This window comes from Ammodytes marinus (genome assembly GCF_949987685.1).
Source record: "Ammodytes marinus genome assembly, chromosome: 7".
NCBI lineage: Eukaryota > Metazoa > Chordata > Actinopteri > Uranoscopiformes > Ammodytidae > Ammodytes > Ammodytes marinus.
The window spans coordinates 9,271,823-9,296,855 of record NC_137211.1 but is presented as its reverse complement, the minus strand read 5'-3'; the positions used below and the strand labels follow the sequence as shown (position 1 = coordinate 9,296,855).

General features: G+C 40.3%; 1 protein-coding gene across 1 annotated transcript in view; it reads left to right on the top strand.

The window, feature by feature from the left end:
- The window catches only part of cntn3a.1 (contactin 3a, tandem duplicate 1), a 74,621-nt gene extending 54,041 nt beyond the window's left edge, over window positions 1–20,580 (top strand). Inside the window, exons 11-23 of the mRNA XM_080030387.1 lie at window positions 602–752; window positions 6,570–6,697; window positions 9,265–9,440; window positions 12,813–12,930; window positions 13,605–13,763; window positions 13,978–14,127; window positions 14,539–14,609; window positions 15,040–15,274; window positions 15,835–15,950; window positions 16,580–16,766; window positions 17,664–17,776; window positions 18,745–18,913; window positions 20,252–20,580. Coding sequence (XP_079886513.1) covers window positions 602–752; window positions 6,570–6,697; window positions 9,265–9,440; window positions 12,813–12,930; window positions 13,605–13,763; window positions 13,978–14,127; window positions 14,539–14,609; window positions 15,040–15,274; window positions 15,835–15,950; window positions 16,580–16,766; window positions 17,664–17,776; window positions 18,745–18,913; window positions 20,252–20,343 — 1,865 coding nt within the window. The 3' untranslated portion in view covers window positions 20,344–20,580. The remainder of the gene's footprint in view (window positions 1–601; window positions 753–6,569; window positions 6,698–9,264; window positions 9,441–12,812; window positions 12,931–13,604; window positions 13,764–13,977; window positions 14,128–14,538; window positions 14,610–15,039; window positions 15,275–15,834; window positions 15,951–16,579; window positions 16,767–17,663; window positions 17,777–18,744; window positions 18,914–20,251) is intronic.
- Window positions 20,581–25,033: the final 4,453 nt, after the last annotated feature.

Sequence of the window (25,033 nt, the reverse complement as noted above, 5' to 3'; positions counted from 1 at the left end):
ACAAAACAGCTCCAGACGTCGGCGCCTTAGTAATTAAGGCCTAAAGGAGCAGCAACAAAGCCTCCCTCTCATTTTACATTCTCTCATTTTTGCCGCGGGGCCCCACAGCTCAATTCGTAATGCAAAATGTCCTCTTAAGGAAAATTCACGGAATGGGGAAAACTACCTTCTTCCAAATGAAATGTCTTCTTAAAAATGATGCACCGTGTCGGTTCACCTGCTGTGCGTGTGTGTGTGTGTGTGTGTGTGTGTGTGTGTGTGTGTGTGTGTGTGTGTGTGTGTGTGTGTGTGTGTGTGTGTGTGTGTGTGTGTGTGTGTGTGTGTGTGTGTGTGTGTGTGTGTGTGTGTGTGTGTGTGTGTGCACAAACAAATGAATATGTGTGTATGGAAAGAAAAAGGATGTGAGAGCTGACCTACCTAATGGATGGAGTGACCTGTATGTTTTTAGGATGCTCCTCCACTCTCATTTTCTCAATAACCCTACCCCCTTTGATCCTCTCTCCTCCGACAGTCAATTAAACCTCCCCTTTGCTTTATTTCCGTCCTCTACTGTCTCCCTCTCACAATGCTTTCATCCCTCTCTTTCCACTCTTCCTTTCAGCCGTCGCTCCAGACTTCTCCCAGAACTTGCTGAAGGCCCAAACTCTGGCGCGACAGGGTGGCGATGTTCTGATCGAATGCAAGCCCCGGATGTCTCCTCGGGGTGTCATTTCTTGGAGGAAGGGGAAGGAAGCCTTGAGAGAGAGCCACAGGTAACCAGGTTTCTTTTTGTGTAGTGGTAAAAGGAGTATGTATGCGGGGCCATTGTTCAGTTGGCCTGCTTTACTTGCAGAATGGCATTTCATCGACTTATTGCCCCCGACTTGATATTCATGGTGACAAACTGCAAAAGAACAGAACCACTGGGTGACACAACACAATTCGGATTGCATAACACGTCCTGCACTCCACCACTTTCTCTCCTCCTTGCTTGTCGACATTTCTTCCCTGAACTCCATTGTACTCTGGCTTTGCTCGGAGCTGGCGTCTGCACTGTTTACTTGAGGTAATTGGCCGTTGGTGGACTGCGGCACTTGGATCGATGCACTGATCCATCAGCTCATTAGCGGCATGTAAGGCCTGCAGGGTCATTAGAAGCACAGGGCGGATGATGATGATCCAGGCTTCCATTGAGACATGAGAGAAGCAGGTGAAATCCCCCCCAAAAGAACTGATCAATGGCCGGCCGCTGAACAACACACATTCTTGTGTGATAGTGGTTGGTGACACCAGAGGGAACTAGCTTGACACCTTGTTTTATTAGGAATCAGGTACAAGTACAGATCAATGCAATTATACCTCTCTTGGCTTTTAGAGCATGAGCGAAAAGAAAAACAAAAATGTTATTCATACATGAGAAACCAATTCTCCCCTTGAAGGTTGAATGCTGGTCGAGGTGGCAGTAGGTTGTGTAGTTTGTGATTAACCATCATTAGGATTGGTACTGATTCATCTTACATGGCCGCAATCAGGGAGCTGAGCAGATATTGAGGAAGGCCAACAACGTGGCTTTCATATGATATCATTGGTCAGTGCTAGAAGGGAATTAGAAATTGTCTCGGTTTGTCTTCACATACCGTATGTATTTTATCTATTTCCCGTTATATGTCTTCATTATCTAAAATGTCACATTTTGCATACATACTGTATATTTGTGCTGTTGCCATTCTTACAAGCTTGAAATATTGTACAAAATTACTTTTGGGAAGAGAAAGTCCTGATACGGTTTTCATTGCCGTTTCGTCACCAAAGGCACAGACTGGGTTAAACGCTTAACTTTCCGGTATGGTTTTATGATATCCCTTTGTATATAACACTGTGCATTGTACATGAGGATGCATTTCCACTTTTAGTTTGATAGCATCTTTTATTTTGTGCTCTAATGTGCCACCAGGAGGCAAAGAACACCTGCCAACACATGTGGTGAAGTAGTGGGGGGTCCAGATTTTGCATGTGATAGGGGATTAATAGTTCAACTGGCTCAGCAGCTTTTCCATCAATCCTCACCGCAGTAGGAGTGCTGCACATTTAGTCATGTCTGGCCTCGCCCTGTCTGTCAGTATTTTGGGGGAATCTAAAGTGAAACCTAATTTGTTATTACCGATGCCATCTTGGTTACAGGAGAGAGATGTTTTATTTGAGCGGCGGAGGCAGAATCGGCACCAAGAATATGTGTTGCAGACGCCTGCTAAATGTTGCTCCCAGCTTGCAGATTTATTATCCTCTTAACTATCTAAGGAAAATGCATCCATACTGCAATGTGCAATATCAATCGCGCCCATAAAGGCGAGATTTCCCATTAGAAATTCAACATTACAGCTATGCCCTGGAGTAGGTGAGCTGCATACAAGATGTAAGGCTTTGACTTTATTGTAGGATTTCTCTCAAACCCATTTCCCCTGTTCTCTGGCTCCTTAGTATTTACTTTCCTCCACATCCAAATGGGGCTGCTAGCAATGCTATTACAGCGGTGGCACAAAACTAATCCATTTCACTGGCTCAACTAAAATACCCATAATTCCTTCTAATCTTGCAGGGATAATGTTTTCAAGGATCCGGAGCAGGGGGGGGGGGGGGGGCAAATCCACCAAGAACAAGGGAGGATCTGATTAGTTAATAAAATCATCTAGTCGTAATACCTATATCGGCTCATATCCCAGGCATGTATAACAAGATAGCTTTATAACAGGGTTGTTGTGCACTTAACCATGGTGTTACGAGTTTAACAATAAAGTGCTTACTCTGATTTAATCTCCTTGCCGATCACAGCCAGAAATTGTAAAATGGATATGGGGAAATAGCTCTTAAGAATATTACCTTTTTAGATACAACCACTGTGTTTAAGATTGGTACACTAAGTGATATATGTATTGCTTCATCATAAAATGTGACTCAATTTATTATCCTGCTACTAAAACAACAGCTGCTTTAACTGGACGTGTTGCCAGTACAGAATATGCATTTGTAGTGAATAAAAGAACCAGTCCTTGAGGATTCTGCCAGTTCCTTTGTAATATAACAAGTTAATTATGCAATCCTTCTTCAGTGGTTAAAATAATGTTTTTTCATTTATAGCAACTTAGTTTTTTGTTACACCATGGAGAGCCACAGAAGGCTTTCACATTACAGACGGTAGCTCACTTTTAACACAGGCCTACACGGTTGAGGTAAAGTGCTTATTTACTATATCACACTGCTCAGGTTTTATGTACCCCACAAATTCTCTCAATACCTTAATTGCTCCAGGGCAATCGTTGAGAGAAAATGGGAACAAAGTAAAAGCATTTCAGACAGCTAATGCTCCTTATATCTTTATCTTGCACTTGCTTCCTTGGAGGAAGCCTGACATAGCCTAGTACACAGTTTAATGGCAATCGGTATCCCTGTGAAATCTCATATCCATAACTCTGTGTTATAGACCATTACAAAGGAAGTCCTCCGTTCAGTTAGAAGAATATACCCCCACAGGGAATGGGCACTGTGGAACTGTGGAAGAGGCTAATGTATTTTAATTTGCAGGTCATGTTTGATCATTTTGGGAGGTCTAGGCTGCCTTCAAGGTAGTGTTCGAGTTCTTCTTTGAAACCACTGACATTTGAAGAACCGGCTCAACCCCTTTTTTTGTCGTCAGAAGAGATGATTGGAGCTTCGTGAGGATTTTCAGGACAAAAGATCTATCAATAGGTTTAGTCATTTCTAAAGATGCAAATGTGGTCAGAAAATTGTTTGCACCAAGGTTTGTTTGGCACATTACATGACTAAATTGGCATGACGTTTCCAACAGTAGTAGTTTTTCTACTGTAGCTCGACCTTGTAAAAAGAGATGAACATGTAGCATTTTCTCCTTTTGAATCCATCACCAATGTCAATAATACATTGCTCCCACAAGCACGGAATGCTTATCCAGCTTCTCTCTTTGATAAATGACTCCCAACACATGGCAGCGATCATGAATATCCTCCTGTAGTCAGTAAAGCCTTGGCATCAGAATGTCAGTAAAGTAACTGTTTCACCGTCATAAAATATGTGCACATGAAGCTTACTGTTAGCTCATTTTCAATAACTTTGATAACACCATTCCAGATTATTTATTAGTTCAACAAGCAGTGTTGTTACCCCAAGGAGATTCATTTTTAACAGTGTAATATTAATTTTATCCCTATAGGGATATTTTTCTGCATGTCTCCCCCCTCTGGGGAGATTAGAGCTGGTATGACTCAGTGCAGCTTAAGGACATCTCAGCAAGGCACATTCTTGACCTCAGTGTGACAGCTGAGGGATGAGCTTTGTAACAGCTGACCTGTCTACTTTCAGTCACAACAGACATTCAATGATAATCAGTAAGAGTGATTGACATTTTAGTGACTCATTGTTTTTCCATCCCTCACAATACATGCAGGTTGGCTTAGAGTCAAATTAAGATATTTAACTCACTATATGTCAAATTAACAGGGAATACTGTTATAAAGAATTGCAGCTTATTGCACCTGTTTGCCAAGACGGACATATGTAAATCCGTATTTATTGCAGAAGAGACAAGGAGGGAATAATTAAGGCGATTACTGTATCCACAAAGGATAATAGAAGCACAGTGAAACAGAAGGAGAAAGCAGGAAGCAAGCTGTCTTTTAAAGGTTCTGATAGATTTCCTCCAGTAAGTACAGCGATCAAAGGAGAGAGAACCAATACATTCTGTTTTTCCAAACCAGCTGAAATGCTTTGATATCAGGAAAGACAAAAAGGATCAAACATGAGCCGTAGGTTTTCTTAATGAATAATGTACTACCTTAAAACAAACTAATATAAGTGATGTCTGATCATTATTTGATGAATTAAAGGTTTGCAGTGATTGGTTCTTTTGTAAAAAGACTGAATACATGAAAAGACCCTTTTAGCTTTTTTTTATTCAGAGCATTCTGTGCAGCATGTGGCCAATTTTTCACTAAAGCAAGGGAATGCTTTTTTTTTGCATCACAAAAAGAAATAATCAAAGCAATTATCTTTTTACCGTGCGGCCTGTCATTCATTTCACTTTTCTAAAGGCGTTGTACCAGGTGTGTGTAGATCTTGCTAAACATGTTTCCCACTTAAAGGTTTTTCATTATATTCTATCCTTGACTCCGCTAAAAGAAAACGTTTCTGTACACAGTGTTTTCAAGGCCCCTTTGACACTGACATGCTTTTAAGGAAGCGTTGCCCCTACAAAAATCTTTTTAGCACTCCTGCAGGTGTCATCAACCTCTCTAAAGTTTCTTTTTTAGCTTTGCAAATTCTTCTCCTTTTGAAACTGCTAGTAGTTTGTGATTTGTAGTTAAGCTGATGTTTTAGTTATATTTAAAAAGAGCAAATGCTGTTTCAATGCTACGATTGTTTGAATTAAATATGAATATATGAGTGAAATGAGAATCTAGGCCAATGGAGGAATTCAACTTCTGCCATAAAGTGAAACAGTAATGGTCTGATGACATCTTAAACATGACAGATAACTCTCAGATTAACTGAGAGCATATGCACTTTGTTCTAGGAGTGTATTGTTGCTGGCTTTATCTTTCATATTTGGCTCCATGTCACTCAAGCGACGTTGTTGACTGGTAAAGTAGCAGCAGGACACCGTCTCTGTCAGAAGAAATCTGTCAGGCTCGACTGATGAAGCTGTAACGGAATGAAATGAGAATCTTTTGTAATTTGGAGTCGACTCGCTGGTGCAATCTGGCGTAGAGCTTTAACATTCTTTTTATTACCACACTATCGGGTCGGTCCAATTGGTTTCCCCCTGCCAGTGAAATTTCACGGACATGAACAAAAACCGAGTTGGATTTAATCTAATAACGGGTTGGGTTGCATCTGAGTTAGTAGTAGAGTAGTTTTTGAACTTTCACAGTTTACTGTCAGATTTCTTTTGAAAAGCATTTTATCCACGTTAAAAGGTATCGACTGCCAGCCTCTTAGCAGTCATTGCATTGTAGGATTTAACAATGCAATTAACTCGATGATATTAGTGCTGCACCACACATTGATTCACTGTTATTTTAGGTTGCAACTCGTAAATGTGTTTTTTCACTGTTTTGGTGTTTTTACTGCCTTGGTCTCCATTCTTAAAGGGGTATTTAGGGTGTGGCGTGATGTCTTATCCATCACGTGGCAATGCATGCATGAGTGCTGGATTAACTATATTAATAGTAATACATTAGGGGCATGTACTACAGCATATGTGAAAACATGAAAGTATGTTTCTTTGACAGTTTGAGTATATTTTAACAAGCAGGTATTCATACCCCCCCTTGCTATGTCATGGAACTCAGATTAGAATGAGGCTTTCCTCTCATAAAGTGAAATTGACGTGGTATCAACTCAGTGCTGGGAAGTGAAACTGTAACTCTTCACACTGAGCTTCTCCCTATATCAGACTAAAGCACGAGGAGCCAGTTAAAATCCCTGAGATAAACTACAGGCTAACGTTGAAAATGCTTTAGGACACTGGACTTGCTTGTGTGGAGTTTTTTTAATATGTAAACTCTTTTTACCCACAGAGTGACTGTGTTGGATAATGGAAGCCTACGCATTTCCAACGTGAGTAAGATGGATGCTGGACTCTACACGTGTGTTGCCAGAAACCAGTTTGGAGTGGCGAGCAGTGCTGGTAGCCTTTTGGTCAAAGGTAAGATATTATATTCTTCACTTTTGGCTTCAAACAACAGCCCTGGTTGGTTTATTGTGTTAATGTTTGCTTGTGTTATCTCTATTAGCCGATTCCCTGACAACATTACTGTCCATACACCATAAATACAGTAAATAATACAATTACTGTAAGCAGTACAATTTCATCAACACTCATCGTGAAAAGCCTGTTTGCTATTCATCATGTATTATAGGAATTGGATTGGTAGTTCTTTGTTAAAACCTTGTGTCAAATCCATTTGAACATCAGTCCACACCATGCGCTCTGAGACACGACTGACCAGTGCTGCATTTCAAATGAACCAACACTGACCCTCTCTGCACACTTGATGAATAAACAGTGAAGCAGAGTTGCTGTGAAGACGACCCTTATACCTTACGGACACACCGACCCTTATTACCTTACGGACACACCGTCCAATTAGTTGATTGGCAGCGGCTGGAGGAAGCAAAACATGAGGCCCATTGCATTAATGCGCCTCAATGTTTAATTCATAATATATTTTGCATGGTGGCTCATAGCCACGCTCAGTTTGTTTTTACGGTTTCAGTCTTTTTAAAACCACACACCACTGCTGTGCAATGAATTTTTCTTTCTAAAGAGCAGAGTCAACAACAGCGTATCTATTAAAATGCCGTATGGTGGTTCCTCTTCACAGGTTTTTTGAGTCGCAAATGGGCTTGCATCCCCAGTTAAGATTTTTTTTCCCCTCCACACCACAGCGTCTCAAATGTAACAATGGGGCTGCTAATATGTGTTATATAATATGTGTGTGTGTGTGTGTGTGTGTGTGTGTGTGTGTGTGTGTGTGTGTGTGTGTGTGTGTGTGTGTGTGTTTATAATATTGGTCTGAGGTAAAATGTAAATTATGTATTTCCTTTGGTACAGAGCTATGAACTCTGTATAGCACTTTAGAATAAGGTTTTAGGAACAAAGTGATCTCCTGTTATATTCCATAATGTGAGATTGATCTCTAGCCAACTATATGCTACCAGCTAATCCTTACATGACAGGGTGTCTGATGTAAACGCTTAAAGGGAACATGTCTAAATTACAGGTAATTAGATGTCAAGTGATAATTTCCATTGTTGATGACTCAATATTGATTATTCGTTCAATTCAGTGATTGATTGTTTAGGCTATATAGTAAAATGTCATCAGTAATTGTCTTAATTGACCATTTCTACAAATTTATGCAACACTTAAATATGTTTAATTTGTATTGATATGAAACAGAGATCAAATCAGTCTTCGGTTTAGCAGATAACAGTAACATTTATTGTCTACTGAAGACCAATTAACAAATCAAATTAAAAACTTAAATGCTGTTTGAGTTGAGTTCTTTTTGAGATGGTACCAGCACTATGCTGCTCCTTAAGGATTGTGAACGCAGTTCGTATTTTATAGTCCTAATTGCAGTGAATTGCATTTCTGCCCAGGTACAAATGTTACCTTAGATTCCACCAGAGGATGATGTCAGCTACCACTTCATCTCAAATGTACTATTTTGACTTAACTGACCCTCAGGCGTACGGTTTAGGTTTCAACCCATCAGAACATTCCGGCATTGCAAATATATCCCAGCAATTTTAAAACATATCTATACACTTTTAAAAAAACAGCTCTTTATAGAGGCTTACAGAATGATAACTGCCATGAGCATGCTGTAAGGAATGGGGGAGCTAATTTGTGATTTTTTTTCCTCACAGCCATAACAGGAAATGAGTGTGACAGCTTTGCAATCGAAAGCAGAAGGTTTTAGCCCTCTAATTTTGCATCTGGTGCCAAACTTTCCTAAGACTCACCTGGAATGAACTGCCATGGCCAGTTGGTTCTCCGTAGGGGGTGCAAGATAAACAAGCCAGCTTGTTTTGACGCAGCTGAATATAGACCTTTGCTTCCCCTGACATGCTGCATTGGCTTGCCTGTCCATTAGATGCTTATGACATGCATGCATAATTCACAGTGGACTGGGGTATGGGCCTCTCAGTCTGTGCTATATTGCTGTGCTGAACTGCACTGCTGTTAAATTGGACACCCAGCTGTCCAAAGATTATGTTGATGCGCACCAAGCTGAGGATGAAACGTAATGGCTTTTTGTCTCAGCACAAACAGCCAAATTATAGAGTCGCATCTGACCTGCCCTAATGGTTGAGTTATTTTCTTTTGTTTGATTTGTCTTACTTCCTCTTTGTCAACGTGATACACAAGACCATACTGTGGTTTAATAAACTCAAAGAAACAAATGCAATATAAAAGCTCAGTGGCAGACCAAAAAAGTAATTTATCTTGTGTGGTTAACATATGGGACAGGATTTGAAGGACAGGATTTGTTTGTTTTTCAGCGATGCATCAGTTTATGCAATTATTTCACAATGTTCACGGAACAAAATAAATAAATAAAAGAAAAGAAAAGGTCCAGCTATAGCTAAAAGAAGTGCATTACTATTCATCCAGCAGCAGACAGTCTAGACAGCCTGTAAAAGGTACTTCTAATCTGAAAGAGGAAGGCCACTCTGTTAATATATATCGCTCCCTGTTTGCAGAGCCTACAGCCATCACCAGTCCGGCAGGTCACCTGGACGTGACTGTGGGTGAGAGCATCGTGCTGCCCTGCCAGGTGTCGCACGACCCCACACTGGACCTCAAGTTCACCTGGTTCTTCAACGAACAGCTCATCCACTTTGGAAGCCACTGGGCATATTTTGAAAAGGTTGGTGGGGTAAGTGCAATAATGTATGTTTCATATTCTGTGGGGAATTTTTTTTTTGGGTTGTGGCGTTGAAACTTGCACATGAACCTCCCCCCTTCAGATCACGATCATAACTTTAGGTGGGCTTCACAAACCATATACACAGTACACGTGTTTCAGAGTTGACTTTTAATGACGTGAGCGTCCTGAAACGTATTCCCTGATGACCGTCTGGGGTGGCTATGCAGAGCACTAAACACTATGGCAGCCGGTCGAGCCGAACTCGTTAACATTTCCGGATTGTTTCTGTCACGCTCGGGTCGTTTCTGTCATGTATCCATGTATGGTAATGCTGCCGCTCAGGCAAGCTCCGGCTGCATGCCCCCACCTTCCTGAACATTTCCCGCCGCTGGAAGGAAGGTAACCAATCACAACGGAGTGGGGTTTGCAGCAGGGGGGAGGGGCGGAGAAGCTCAAAGCAGTGTGTAGAGAGAGACTGCTGTGCTCGCTAGGGTAAGAGGAAGAGTGTCCCGAAAATCTGCATAGTTTTTTGTGATGTGATTCGTGTCAGGTTGCTCTTTAGCAGTTTTTAAAAAGAAATGAAGACCAGAAAAGTAGTATAATAGGATCTCTTTAAAAATAGCATCCAGCATCTGAAGACAGGCTTGTGAAGAGTAAACACTCATTGTATTACTCAGAATGTATTTCTTCTGCAAACTCTCTTTTCTTATTACAGTTGACCTTTTTAAACTAGTTATTTGAACTCCATCACAATGACCATTAACACATTCACACCCACTTCCTACTCAGTTTAACCTCAGCCTCACATTTGAAGGAGCAGAGTATTGAATGCTAGTTCATTCATGATAAATCCTACAGATGTTTCTTTTTCTTTGTGCGACTGAACACGAGGGCTCTAACACCTTCCCTATTGACAAAAGCAGCCACCTCAAGAATTAATTATGCAATGCTCAGCCATGCATTAAATTTGATCATCGAACACCAAATATGTATCTCGTTTAATTAGGAAAAGCAATTATGAGGTCTTGGCCTCTTTATCACATTTTTCTTTTCTTTTTTCATTGAGCATGATCATTAGGAGCAACAGTGGCTTCATAATTGCATGCAGCCCTGGGTTTCATTTAAAACCCCCACTGGCATGTTGTGGTAGAGAACCTATTGACATATTGATGTTGGATCGTCACATTACAAAGTGTGACTGTGACACGCTTCTCACTATTGATAGTCTACCGTGAACTCGGGAGATTAAAGCTTGGGACATTCAATAGCATATATTCTAAAGGTGTAGGAATCATTAGTGTAGCAAATGTAAAATCTCAGTGTTGATCAAATGTCTTTTGATTTTACTTAATACACTTTCTCGAATTATTTCTAAATAAGTGCTGATATCCTTTACAAATAGAGATGAAAAATAACTTCTCAAATAAACAGAGTAAACAGAAGAATATAGTTTTTTAAATAAATTAGTCTAATTAATTGCAATACATTGTAATGCCTTGCGTTAACATTAAGCCTCTATAGCACTGCATTAAACTCATAAATAAAAACATGCTTACATTTTATAATAAGATTAATATTATTTTTAAATAGCCTTGAGATGCAACACTGGCTGTTGCTAGTGTTGGTAAGAAACCTTGAAGCAGAATCATTTAAGTCTGCCTATAGAGAATACAGTACTGTATGTAAATGGTGAATACTGAAAAAAAACATATGCCTCAAGCAATATTTACAACAACCTCCTTCCTCTATGGATTTATAACATTTTGCTGCTCCAAATAATAGACTTGCTCCTTGCATTTTGTAGGGTGAATTGTAATCCCCAGAGCTGTAACAGCTCTGTAAAGGCTGCGATTGATAACAGAATATAATGTATTTTAGAGACAACAGTTAAGAAAGGAATGTAGGGGAGAGTGGCCTAAGTTGTGCAACTTTTCACTCAAAGTGACTTTAAAGTAAGGCCTTGACAGTAAAGTCTCCAACTCAAATATGTACATATATTTCAGGGTGTTGTGCATCCCTGGCAATAAAAACTTTGGATCTGGAATAAACTGTAGAAGAAATATAGTTTTCGGAAAAAAAGTTGTCTTTTTGCACAACTTGCCCCCGGTGTGGTGTAAGTTGTGCAGTTGGAGAGAATACCATGGGGTGAATTGCACAAATCACCCCATCCCCAGAATTTTGGATATTAGGCATGATGCAGCAATTTAGGGCTGACGTCGTGCTAACTATATAGACTCAAAGTGTAGCATACAAAAGCACTAAAACATGTGTCAAATGTTTTCAAACGTGTCTATAATTGTTCAGACACAATAATCAAAAAACCTTGATCATGGAAATGTTACTTTGAAAGGCAAAACACAGTTTTTTGAGCTTAAATGTGCTTATATCTTATTCCTTGTGTCTCCCTTCTTTACAGGATGAGTAAAATGGATGGCTCTTCTTAAATATGTGGTCACATTTCCAATTTCTTCCACGGTTTTCTAGAAACAAGGGGTGGCACAACTTCCAAAATGCACAACTTAGGCCACTCTCCCCTATATATTGTCCCATGGAAACAAGATGAGGCTTATATTTACTGAGATAAAATGCAGATGGAAAGGCTGAATGAATGATGCACTGGCAATCCCCAACGAAACACGGCTCAGTTTTCTTTTCTTTTAAAAACCTTAAGCAAATTGCATGCAATTGACAGAGAATTTAATTGACCTTTTTGTATATGTCTAAAAGCTACACAGAACATGCTTACTGTACAGTACTCCTTACGGTCTCCCTTAATGTAATAATTTCGGAGGTCCTATTTTCTCGCTGAATGTGAAATTTTGCCAAGTGAGAGATCTGTGAAGCATTCTGTCCCCAGCTATATTATTTTAATGATGGAAGGGAGTTTCAAAGAGTGAATGACTCGCAGCAACTGAATTTTTATCTCAATAAAATGTCCCTGATTATACATCAAAGCAATTATCGAATCTCATCCTGTTTCACAGTCCCTTACTTTTATAGATAAGACATCAACTTACCATTAGCTGTGACTTTAAAGTTCAAAGCTAATAATGCATTTGGCATTGAATGGTTGCCTGTAGAGAAAATTGAATCAGAGTGAATAAAAGGGATAGAGCTGAAAGAAAATTTTTTAATTCCTCACAAAGAACCGTCCTCATAGATGATCATGAAAACTTTCAGTCCCTCATTTGGTTTGTCCCTGGACTTGTTTTGTACCTTTTTCTTCTGTAATATAATAAAGCTGAATGCCAAAATAAATCACTGTGGCATTGCTCTTGTTTTTCCTGACCTTTTTGTTCATTTTTGCAATTTCAAAAATATGCCGTTTTACTGTTCCTTTTTTGTTTTTGTTTTTCCTGCGAACAACTCCGACACCGACAGCGCTCTGCTGGTGACATCATGATCCGGAACATTCAACTGAGGCATGCTGGGAAGTATACCTGTGCTGTCCAGACCAAGGTGGACAGTGTTTCCATTGCCACTGATGTGGTAGTCCGAGGTAAGGCTGTCCCTCACACCACATGTTGAAAAAAAAAATCCAACCTTTTAGATTTGTTTGTCTAGTGGCAGGGTATATACATTGCTACTGTAGCTACGGATAAGCTGACAGGCTTAAGCATTGAAAAATGTATGTACACATCAGGACTACAGCGGCATATAGTGTACCAGAAATATGTCCTATCTCATCTTACACACTTTTAATCATTTGTCCTAGAAATCTTTTACTAGCAATGAATGTCACTATTATTTCATATTAATAAGATACTATAAACAGAAGTACTATGGCTAGGCAATAGGCTCCTTTGTATAGGAGTGAAACAAACCAACCTCCCCATAGCTAATGTATATCTTAATGTGAATGATGTAATGGGAACAATGTTACTGTGGGGCATTATACAGCCTGAACACGTATGTCATGTCCATATATTTCCAATGTTGGAAGCACAGTTTGTAGCACCACCATGCACTGAAATGCAGGGTGGCAGTGGTTACCAACTTGTTGGGGGTTCTGACTGAAAATTAATATCTGTCCATAACCCCACACCAGATATTACATATGTTGCGAATAATTTGCAACACTCTGGATCACCTTTCTTCTTCATCATGTCTTCATTAATCTGAACAGTGTATATCATCCCATGGTAGTGAACTGCAACATAATTATCCTTGCAGGTCCCCCTGGCCCCCCTGTGGAATGCCAGGTGACTGAGATGACAGAGACCACTGCCTTTCTGTCCTGGGGCCTCGGGCTGGACAACCACAGCCCCATCCTCAGCTACACCATCCAGGCCAGAACGCCCTTCTCTCTCGGGTGGCAAGCCGTTACCACCGGTGGGTTGGTTTCCATCCGAATGTCTGTGTGTAGATTGTGTAAACTTAACCTAGTTGATAAAAGAGAGTGAGGTGTTGTGCGAAGACTGGTATCCTTTTCAAAACGCCACTCTCGAAATGACAGTAAATAAGCCATCACCAGCCACGGCTTACTTTCAGTGGCAGATCTCGCAGGGGCTTTTGATGAAATGTTATTTCTGTGATGTCTTTTCAGTCCCTGAGCTGCTCGGGGGGAAGCAGCTGTCAGCCACTGTCATTGACTTGAGTCCCTGGGTGGAGTACGAGTTCAGAGTCCTGGCAACCAACGGCATAGGAACGGGAGAGCCCAGCAAAGCCTCCAAAAAGGAACGCACCAAAGAAACGCGTATGTATCTCAAGCTGGTTACATTTGATCTGCTGCCAACAGTGGCACAAACTGTTTGCAAATGATCCACATTACATGCACGCTTCAGAGCGGGACGGAAATTACATCACTTCAAAGAACTTTGTTGTACCAGTGTATTTCAGACAATGAGGAAGAGGTTGTCAGGGCATAAATATCTAAACATCTCTTGTTCTGCAGCATCGATTTCAACACCTTTTTCTATGTGTGTTCTGCTAATAAATCATTGAAGGTTTCTCAAAAATCTGAATTTAAGAAAGGTTTCTGAACTAACCTGTTGGATGTTTTTAAATGTCATAACAGAGAGCAACAGAATCCTCCATATTTTCATTTTAAATCGCAGACACTAGAAGAAACAAAGTGATCCCTCTGATACTGTGATTATCCTCTTAGTTTCCAGGGTGACTCCGGCCAGAGTGAGCGGTGGCGGTGGCGGACGGTCAGAGCTGGTCATCACTTGGGAGGTTAATTTGCATTTGTTGTATTATATTTGAAAGAGGCGGCTGTGAAATGTATTTTTGATCATGTGATAACTTTGAACTGAAAATAGATTTTTCTAAAGCACCCTTGATATTGATGGTGCAATCAAACACAGACAGCAGTAATGAAATATTGACATGGACAGGGTATAACCTTCGTTTTTTCGCATTGTCTAGGATTTCTGGCTTCGGTGTGGTCCTTTTAATCTCTTTTGATATTAAATGGGTCTTTATGGATAGTTGTAATATATTTCTCTTCAGTATAAAACCACTTAACCAGAGTGCCAAGTACATGTACAACCTCAGCATTATTCCTCTTAAGTGCCCTAATCCGTGCATAGCCACATTTCTGTTAGGTATGAATATCTTTTAGTATCAGTCATCTTGAGTCATCCCTTCTGATACCTTTCTTTAGCCTGTTCCTGAGGAGATGCAGAGCGGTCCAGGCTTTGGCTATGTGGTGGCTTTCCGCCCACTAGGAGCACCGGGCTGGATGCAGGCTGCTGTCACATCCCAGGACGCCTCCAGATATGTCTTCAAGAATGAGAGCATCCCTCCCTTCTCCCCTTACCAAATCAAAGTCGGGGTGTACAACAACAGGGGAGAAGGGCCTTTTAGTCCAGTGACCACCATCTACTCAGCAGAGGAAGGTGCGTACTATTAAAACTATACAGCAAGGCAAATGATCTAAAGGTGGAGTTAACGCTTGTTGTCCAAATGACTTGTGCATGTCCTCAAGATCCTCTATATTTCCTTACTGTGCGGGCGCAAGTGTTAAATCACAGCCTAGGTTTTGTAAATGGGTATGTAAACAAAGGGATGCAACGTAGCTGGCCACATGCTATTTACAGAGCCTGGGCTGTGTATCAACAGTAACACTGGATTTTTGTATTCTCAGCGCACACACACAGTACATACAGATAGTGGATCGTGAGGAGATTTTATTCAACAAGCATTCTCCAGAATCACTGACTCCACCTTTTAACTCTGGGAATGTACAACAACTGATCCGATTTAGTACGAGTCTTATTTGTATCCGTTTTTATTTCGATTCCATTTTTCCCCCAGGACTATATGTTTCAGCAGCACTCACTCCTCCTCACTCAGTGTTATGGATAGATTGGTTGCAGCTGCAGAGTCTTCCATAAGTCATATTGTAGATGTGGGTGTAGTAAATCTTGTCATCCTTCTCATCCTGTGTGCCTTTCAGAGCCCAGCAGAGCTCCAGGGAGGCTGAGGGCCAAGAGTGTATCGGCGTCGGAGGTGGAGGTCACCTGGAAGCCACTGGCCTGGAGTAATAACCGCAGACGCATCCTGGGCTATGAGGTCAGGCCAACACAAGCCCACACAATAACAGTTTTACAAATATAGTGGAAGGTGCCAACAGCTAGTGGCCTTATATGTTTTTTTTTAATTGGACATCAATCCAATGACCTCTTTGTATTATTGCCTTTAGAGTTATTCATTCATGATTCTAAGGTATATGTGCATCATGAAGCCCTCCAGGATTCATGCCCACTTTATGTACTGTCACAGATGGAAGCATCGAAGCTTCCGTGCGTAACCTTTTCATAGGAATGAATGTCAGTTACATTCAAGCCATTGCCAAGTGAGTTGACACAAAGTTGATTAAGCGTATCAGCTCCACAATACTCTTTGTCAGTATGGTAGCGTTTACAATCTGGTATCACCCCCTGACACTGGTGCAAGAGATCAAGAAGCGCCCACGAAATGTTTCAGTTGTTGATTCTACTGCTGAGAAAAACCTTGGACATACAGTACAGCAGAAGGAATCAAATCCATGTGCAATCATCAAAGGCTTAATTCATGTAGATGAGCCGACAGTGTTGTTGTAATTAGAAGATATACTCACTAAAGCTGTGTAAATGTTTTATTTTTTTAAATCAAGTGCACACTGATAAAGTACAATCTTTGTATTTGTTGTGTGTTTTTAGTTGCAGTACTGGGGCGAAGGGCAGAAGCAGGACACAGCCAGTGTAATCAGGACAGTGGGGAATAAAACTTCAGTACTCATCAGGGATCTGGAGGGCAGCAGTACCTATTACATGTCTCTGCGGGCCTATAACAGCGCTGGAGTGGGACCACAGAGCAACATAGTCAATGTCACAACCAAGAAACCACGTAAGAGCTTTTAGGCGTATTGTGGGGAAAGACAATGAGGCCGATTGACCTTTGTTACATGCCATACCCCTCTCTTTCTCTATTTCACAACTCCTGTCCCTTGAACTGACTGCTAAAATAAAAAGCCAGTTTTTACATTCAGTGTTTTTTCACTAAAATGCACTGTTATACTTGAGGCCTATAATACGTGTTAAAGGCAATTTATCGCTCATATAACATGTAAGAGCCATTTCTTTTAACACCCTTTAAACATGCAATGTTGTTTAAACCCTTGTCTGCATCGACTAAAAGCCTCCTTTTATTCCCTTCTTTCTTGGCGAATAGTGTGAAACTAAGGGATGTCATACAGCCATCCTTTGACAGACATGGCAGGTCTTTGATGTAAATGCTAGTTTAATGCATGGTTACAGCGGGTGATTTGACATGCAGGCTTAGCTGGAAAATTATGATATGTTTCCTGCAGAGAGATTGCCTTTAACTGCCTCTTTATATTGTTTCACCCTTTCTTCCTCTATCTATGCCACCTGCGAGCCAAATGGGCGTATAAATGTGCGTTCTCATGCTTGTTGTTTTTTTGTGTGTGTGAGATTCAAACAAAAACTGGGCAGAACGGTGGCATTTTCACAGCGTTTTAATTTCATATAGGCTAATATAAATTAACATAAGTAATATTACTCACTGTAATTCCTCCTCAACCATCCTCCTCACAAACAACTAAATATAGGATCGTTCCCACACTCATATTCCTTGAGTAACTAGTGTCTTCCAACAGTGGGATGATAAACTGACAGTGAAACATCTTGTCTATGCTGTGCTGCTACTGTTTATTGACTTGGTGGCCTGTCGTTTTTCTCTTTCGTCCTCTCTCCTTCAAACTCTCCCCTTATCTTCGTCAAGCACCCAGTCAAGCCCCGGTTAAAATCATGTGGAACACTTCCAACTCCAAGGTCATACTGAAGTGGGACCAAGTGCATGCTCTGGAGAACGAGTCTGAAGTCACAGGATATAAGGTAAAAAGAGAATAATTTTACACTTACCCTGCTTAAAGTGGACTGGCTGAGTTAATGGTTTTAGACCTTTTAAACATTACACAAAATGACAAACTTGGTCCTTTGACTCCATATGATTGCTGTACACACACTTAGTCCACTGATGAGTAAAGAAGGTTAAACCTCTCGCAGTACAGCCACTTATCTCCTTATTTCATACTGAATCTCTGGCAGTAGAGATGCACTGAGTATTTTTCCGTTCTGATCCGATTCCAATATCTGGGTTTTGGATATCGACCAATACCAATACTGTCCAATATGACAATAAATGTAAATGTTTTTGTTGGTGGAGATATTATATGTAAAGTTATTAAAGCTTAAGCTTTGCTTTTGGAATTCTGGCCGTCATAGACTAAAGAAAACTACATCAGATATATTTGCAGAAATGTCTATTACTCAATATTTTGAACGCATGCTACATCAAACCAAATCCAATCAAAATTGCTTTATCCGCCAAATGTACTGAGAACGATACCAAAATTGGCAATGTGATGTCTAGCTCTAGCTGCATATTCAGTTAATTATGAAGTCCTTGTGCATACTTTCCCTGAAGTAACATTCCTTGATATAGGCTACCCGTAATGCCCACAGCTCACTAATATTATTTTAAGACACATCATTTCAGCCACACACAAAATTCTACAACTTTTCCAATTGTTGCTCATAAGTTGATATACTTCATAGTAAAATTGGCAGATGCATCGACATGTACACTCCACCTTATCTCTGCTGCACCTTCTCCTCTGGGTCCAGAGAAGCCATGTGCAGATAGCTACAGTAAGAATGAATCTTTGTTAGTTCCAGTGGCACATTCCCACACAATGCTAGAAATCACACTTTTTTTTCCTTGGCAGTGTATCAACAGCAAGACAACTCATGTGGCAATGCATTCCACCGTTATCATCTCTCTCCCTCTGTGCTTCCGGCAGGTGATGTACAGTCAGGACATACACGGCCGTCCCCGTGTGGTGGAGACCAACACCACCTCCTTGGAGCTGTCGCTGCCAGTCAACCAGGACTACATCATCCAGATCAAGCCCTTCAGTGAGGGAGGGGAAGGCATCAGCAGCCGCCAGATTACCATCCCCAAGATAGCAGGTATAGGGACAGGGCAGGGGACATGAAACATGAAAATGATGTCCGTTTTGTGAGACGTCCCCCACAGAAACACATGAATTCTGTTGACCTAGTTTGACTCTCATAAAGCAGACCATTCGCCTGTGTTTTGAGCCTGTGTTGAATTATTTTCCATCCTCTTTTTTTTATTCCTGCCTAAATTTAATTTCTTCTGTCTCTGATCATTTTTGAGAGCTACAAGCAGATTGAGACATTGTTGCTTTTAATCAAAGTGTTGAGTGTAAAAAAATATATACTGTATTACTTTATACACAACTTGTTCTGAAGCTTGCATTGCATCTTGGTCTGTAGAGGCTGCTGATAAATTGGTATCTCTGACCCTTCTTTGAATTATTTCCCCCCTCAAATGTTGATATTTAAATATTTGTCTTTTTAAGCTAAGCATCAATGTTGTGTTTACAGTTGTCTTAACAACAAAATGGGCTCAGACATGCAAAGAATATTGCCAGCAGCTGTTTGAGTGCCCCCCCCCCCCCCCCCTTATTCAAACTAAGTCTTTTGCTGCACCCACCCTTCATGCCTAATGTCTTGAAGGCAGCACACTACTGCCATCTATTGAAATAGTTTTGTACTCGCACCACACTCTAGTGAATGCATTTTAAGATGGGCTTGAATGTATGTGAAACCTTCATGTCAGTGTTGGTACTAAAGCCATGTTAACGCAGAACTAAACCGGACATTAAAGCCCCTGTAACCAAATCCTCAAAATCCTTATATCTATGTCATTTGGGTAATTAGTTGCACGATAGTAAGCATCTGAAAAGTCTTAGGCATATTTATCTAATCCTAAAGTTATCTTCATTTTAATTTGATAAACTTGACAGAAATTCAGTTCAGATGAGGAGGGGCTATTCCTATGACTCAGTTAGTATTTTGAACCAATCAAGGCAGTTCTGTGCCCAAATGCTTTTTAAAAATAATGACTCTTGGCATGGAGAACATATTTTTTTTAATCTACATTTTATAAAATTTAAGAACATTTATTTTCAATCTGATTTTTGTAAAAGCTTCTTAAGACACCCAACTTTAATTATCATGCTGTATATTGATTTGTTTTACTATTCAGGACCAGGTTTCCAGAGGCTTTAAGGATACAAGGCCAAACATTAATTCATTCATTTTTTTATTTATTTTTTATTTTAAGATATTTTTTGGGCATTTTTATGCTTTATTGATAGTGCAGAGAGACAGCGAACCCGGGTCTGCTGCTGGGCCCCGGGGGGTGGGGGCGCCCTACCAACTGAGCTAAGGGCGCCCCCGCCAAACAAACATTAATTTTGATTTGTTTGTGTATTTCAGGCCCCGTAGCCATGGGAGCGGCTCCGGAGTCTACGACATTCACTTTGGTCAACCTCGCAGTGTTAATCCTCACATCCAGGACTGTACTATGACAAACGTCTGCAGGAACCGGGTGATACAACTGCTTTTAAAGAGGAGAATCGGCAGGTCAAAGACGGCACGAGGGTGGCAGCTGCTTTTCCACCTGCTCCATCCCTTACCCTACTGTGTCTTTCCTCTACTCTCTTCAAAGATCTCTTTTGAGGAGAGAGATTCTTTTCCTCCACCCTTTTCTAAAGGAGTTACAGAAAAGAATTGACTTTCAGAAGTTGCTTTTACAGAACTGAGAGGGCACGTGACTCGACTGCGGGCTCTTTGAAGCCGTTTCTTTCTTCGGCTCCTCTTCTAAACAATGGGTATTCTCGTATGGTTTCAACCTTGGCGGCTCAGTGGTGTGTGGTGGTGCACAGTGGGATGTGTAAATGTTTTCTCTGTGGGCCTGTGCAGGCTCTGTTGAACTGATATATAGGCACCTCTGGGCCTTTCTTGATGGGATTTTGTCTTCACTGGGGATTTGAGGAGGCCTTAAGCCCTTACATAGCTCATATGTGAGTGACGTTATATTTAAGCTCGGTGTCGGATCAAAGTAATTTCCCTCCTCTCTTTTGACTGTCTCTGGTCAATTTGTAATCGTTTCAAAAAAAGAAAACCAACTTTTGCGAATCCCTGCCGAAAATATGGACCGAATCCTCTTTGTTTCATGTCAAAACAGAATTTGGGACCTTTGTAACTTTGCCTGGATTGTATTCATGCTTTTACCACATTACGTTGAAACCTCAGAGTTGCCATGAAACTGACTGTAACCAAAGGTATTGAGCCAACAAGGTTCAGTTCCACCTGTTGTATCATTGTGTGAAAATGCAGCTTGTACAACCCCCCTTCCCCAACATGGCTTCCATTGTAAACAGCAGGCTTGTGTTGATTAATTGATGTCTTACCTTCCTCTCTCATCCATGGTAAGTGTGAAACAAAGGCACGCTGAGTAGTGTGAGCCGTGTTGTTGTACACTGTATGTATGAAATCCTCAGGTCCCAAATGAGCCTTAAGTCTTATGGTATCATCCATGTATTATTATTCAAGAGACGTTTAATTTATTTTCCTCCTCTGTTTATCCACATTGTATTTTCGGCTCACTCATGCTATCATTTATGAATAACTGACCTGACTGTACGCTAGGTTCACTATGGTTTCATTTTAGATCATATTTTTGGGCATTTAGGGCTCAGAAACATGCCTTTCTCCTACGTCTTTCATGATGCACATTGTAATACAGTACAAGTGGCAGTGATAACTGACTTTTCTAACATTGCTTCTTACAAAGTAGGGATGGTATTTTACTGTCGGCTGCTGTTTGGCATGAGATTGGTCAGTGTACGTACCTATGTTGCTTAGGATGTCTGAATGGATCAACCTGCTTTTAATAAACAATGTCATTTTGCTCATTTCTTCCATTGGTGTCAGAGGAGGCCGGGAGGGGCTCCCTCATCAGGGAATGCTATATGAAGTTAAACGTCTAATGTCTGACTTGGCAAATGGAGTTTGCTCAAGAAAATACGAGCAAGTGTATCTAGTGATAAAAGGGTACTTCTTTTAAGGTTGAGAATTAACTTTTACATTTTCATAAGGTTTCTTTAAAAATAGGCTAGAGTTAAAGAGCTAAAGAGAACATTAAATGCAAACTAAGTATAGTACACATTTTCTGCCTGTGAATAAACCTAAACCTATACTTCCAAATAATCACTAATTTATAGTGGTAAAATATCTACCTATCTATCTCGGGGAACAAATAATATTTTGTACACACCTTTGAGGAGGAGATTGTTAAAGCATTCACATTTACAGTTTGGGATGTAGAAAGCATGTCAGCTATGAGAAACTTGGCAATACTGAGTTCAAACACAAATATCCCCAGGCTGTATTTCAGAGCTCTAAAGGCCTTTCAGCCAATTTCGCTCCAAAGTAATTGATTCAATCTTTTTTCTAAGTTTGATGAGTTCACTTCACATCTAAGCATTGTTGTTGTTTAATGTTTTTCTGTATTTTCCTGAAAGCAGAGGTACAAAGGTACAACCAATAGCTGCAGATCTATACCTGTTAACTGCAATTGTCTCATCCTTGAGATTTGTTTTCAGCTTTTCACGTCTATTTTACTTTATATACTCTGGCCTTTCATTTAAATACATTTCCATTAAGTTCAAATACTAATCTTTAATATGTTTCTTTAAGTACATACCGATTCCTCACATCCTCACAATGTTTTTTTTTTGTAAAAAAAACTGTGAGAAACTTTAAGAAACATACAGTAGCTGCACATTATCGTTAGGCCTATAGTACACGTATACGGACCAGCTTTGATCAAAACCAACAACAGAGATGTGGAATAGATCGAAGAGAGGGATTCCATTCTCTTCTTGTTCTGTTTTTTTTGTTTCTCTCTCTCTCTCTTATTTATTCATTTTGAAGAAATGCAAGTACAATGTACAACAAAGACACAGCACCAAGCAATGGAGAGCAGCAGAGCAGAAGAGATGAAGCTGTTGTAGGCGAGGAGGGCGCCGTGCAGAGATGTTTAAGGGTCAGCCAGAGTTCGTCCAATCAGTCTTCGGCACCAGATGTGTCTCAGCCACAGCAAAATGTCTGCCATACATCACAGTCCTGTTATCACTTGTCAGACTGTCAGGAGCAGGCCTCTTCTGGATGTTGGAAGGTAAGTTTACGGGATGATCCATATGATGACATGGATAGTTTCTGCCTCCCTTACTGAAGAATGGTGGGAAGGATTTCAGCTGGGAACGGCTTGATGTTGCAGCAAAGCTCTCTTCTTTTAGGTAGCTGGTGCCCCCTAGTGTAAGCCCATGGCCATTAACTACTTTACATCTTCACAATCCACCAAACGGCACCAAATATACACTACAAGGTTTGCATGGCTGTATTATTATTTTTTCTTTTTCACCTTGCAGTTTGACATCCACATTCATGATTAATAACCATCACTTTAAATTCAATTTTCAGAACCAAAATATGAAACACGGCGGGAGTCGCACTACACATGGAAATGTTGACAGTAAAAGTGTGGTGTCTGAAAGCCAAAGTTACACAGCAGTAATACCCTCGTGAACCTGATATAGTTTTTAACATTGTTCTTCTCAATTGAATTCATTTTCTGCAATAAGTCTTGATTTATATATAAAATATGACCTTTGTCAAGGAGACAGAACTTTTGCAGGTTATGTAAAAGACAACATACTTAAAGGGAGAGACCTTGCCGTGTCAAGTATATCTTCGACGGCAATTCTGTAATTAAAAGTCACTGGTTCATATAAAGTTATATCATACAAATCAAAAAGAGTTTGTACAATTGGACTGCTACCTTAGTTGGTGCACTAGATGTCTACATCATCCCTCTAACATTCATGTAACAAAGCACAAAAAAACTACTAGTTCAAGAGTAGAGCTGATCCTACTACTGTATATTTTCTTTAGAACCCCATACTTGCTTCAAACTGATTTGGAAGTGTTCTGATGCATAATACCATTTCTGTAGGCTACACTGGAAGATGAAGAAAATGTGTTGTACAAAAAAAATACACACTATGACCAACAACTGAATGTTATCATGACAGGCATACGTCATGTTTTTCCTAACGGGGAAATTGGACTTTGGGATGATCAAAACTGAACAGACGATGTACTTAATATTCACTTCTTCTGGTGAATGGTCTTAATTTCCTGTCAGGAAGCTTCATTTCCTTTTTTTCCTCATATCAGTGTTTGTATTTGAAATCAGAACAATTGGGCCTTTATATCTGTGTGATGTTTCTGTCCTGATCCTTGATATCATCAGCCATCCAACTTATTAATATCCATATTACTCCAAATACAATCCAAATACAATCCAATAATGCAAGAAATGATCATGCAAAACATTGTCTCTATTACTAGTTTCAATGATGCAGGAGCCCCGTTATGTGACTTGAACACTATGGACTCAGTACACAAAATGGCCAAAGTGGTAATACTGTATATATCCAGTTGATTTCTGAAATCCTATCTAAAAAGCCAGGGAAACTGGGCTTATTCTGAAACAATGTCATGCTCAGAAAACTATATGGCCACAGTTTGAATAAATGCAATAGGTACACTGTGTATGAACATGTCCATACACATACAAAGAAATTCTCAAAAAAAAATCCAATCATTGTCCATCATGATGCAGCAACCTGATTCCTTTTACACATGCCTCTCAACCATAAGGCCAAAATGCATTTCACACAAGTAAAATCTTTAGAAGGGGAAACTTAGTGATCAGATTTGCTCAGACTTTGGCCGTTAACAAAAACACGCCACACGACCGTGTTGGCTCTACATAATTATTTCTGCTCAGTGCCTTTTCATCAGTCGGTGTGATGGAGGGGTTGGACATCGCTCATTTGTTTCATTATGACATAGGGAACAGCAAGAGTGAAAACTAAAATAAGGATTTGTTCTGCTCTCACTAAATCCTGCTTTACTGGATGCTTTAACAGCACTGCAGCTAGATGTATTGTTTTATTTTACCTATATAGAGTGTGTACGTACAGACAGAAGGTTAAGCTCTGACAGAAGGTTTTGTCCAGCTTTTTTCACACACACACACACACACACACACACACACACACACACACACACACACACACACACACACACACACACACACACACACACACACACACAGCAGGAATCTGAGGACTTCTCGTTATTCAG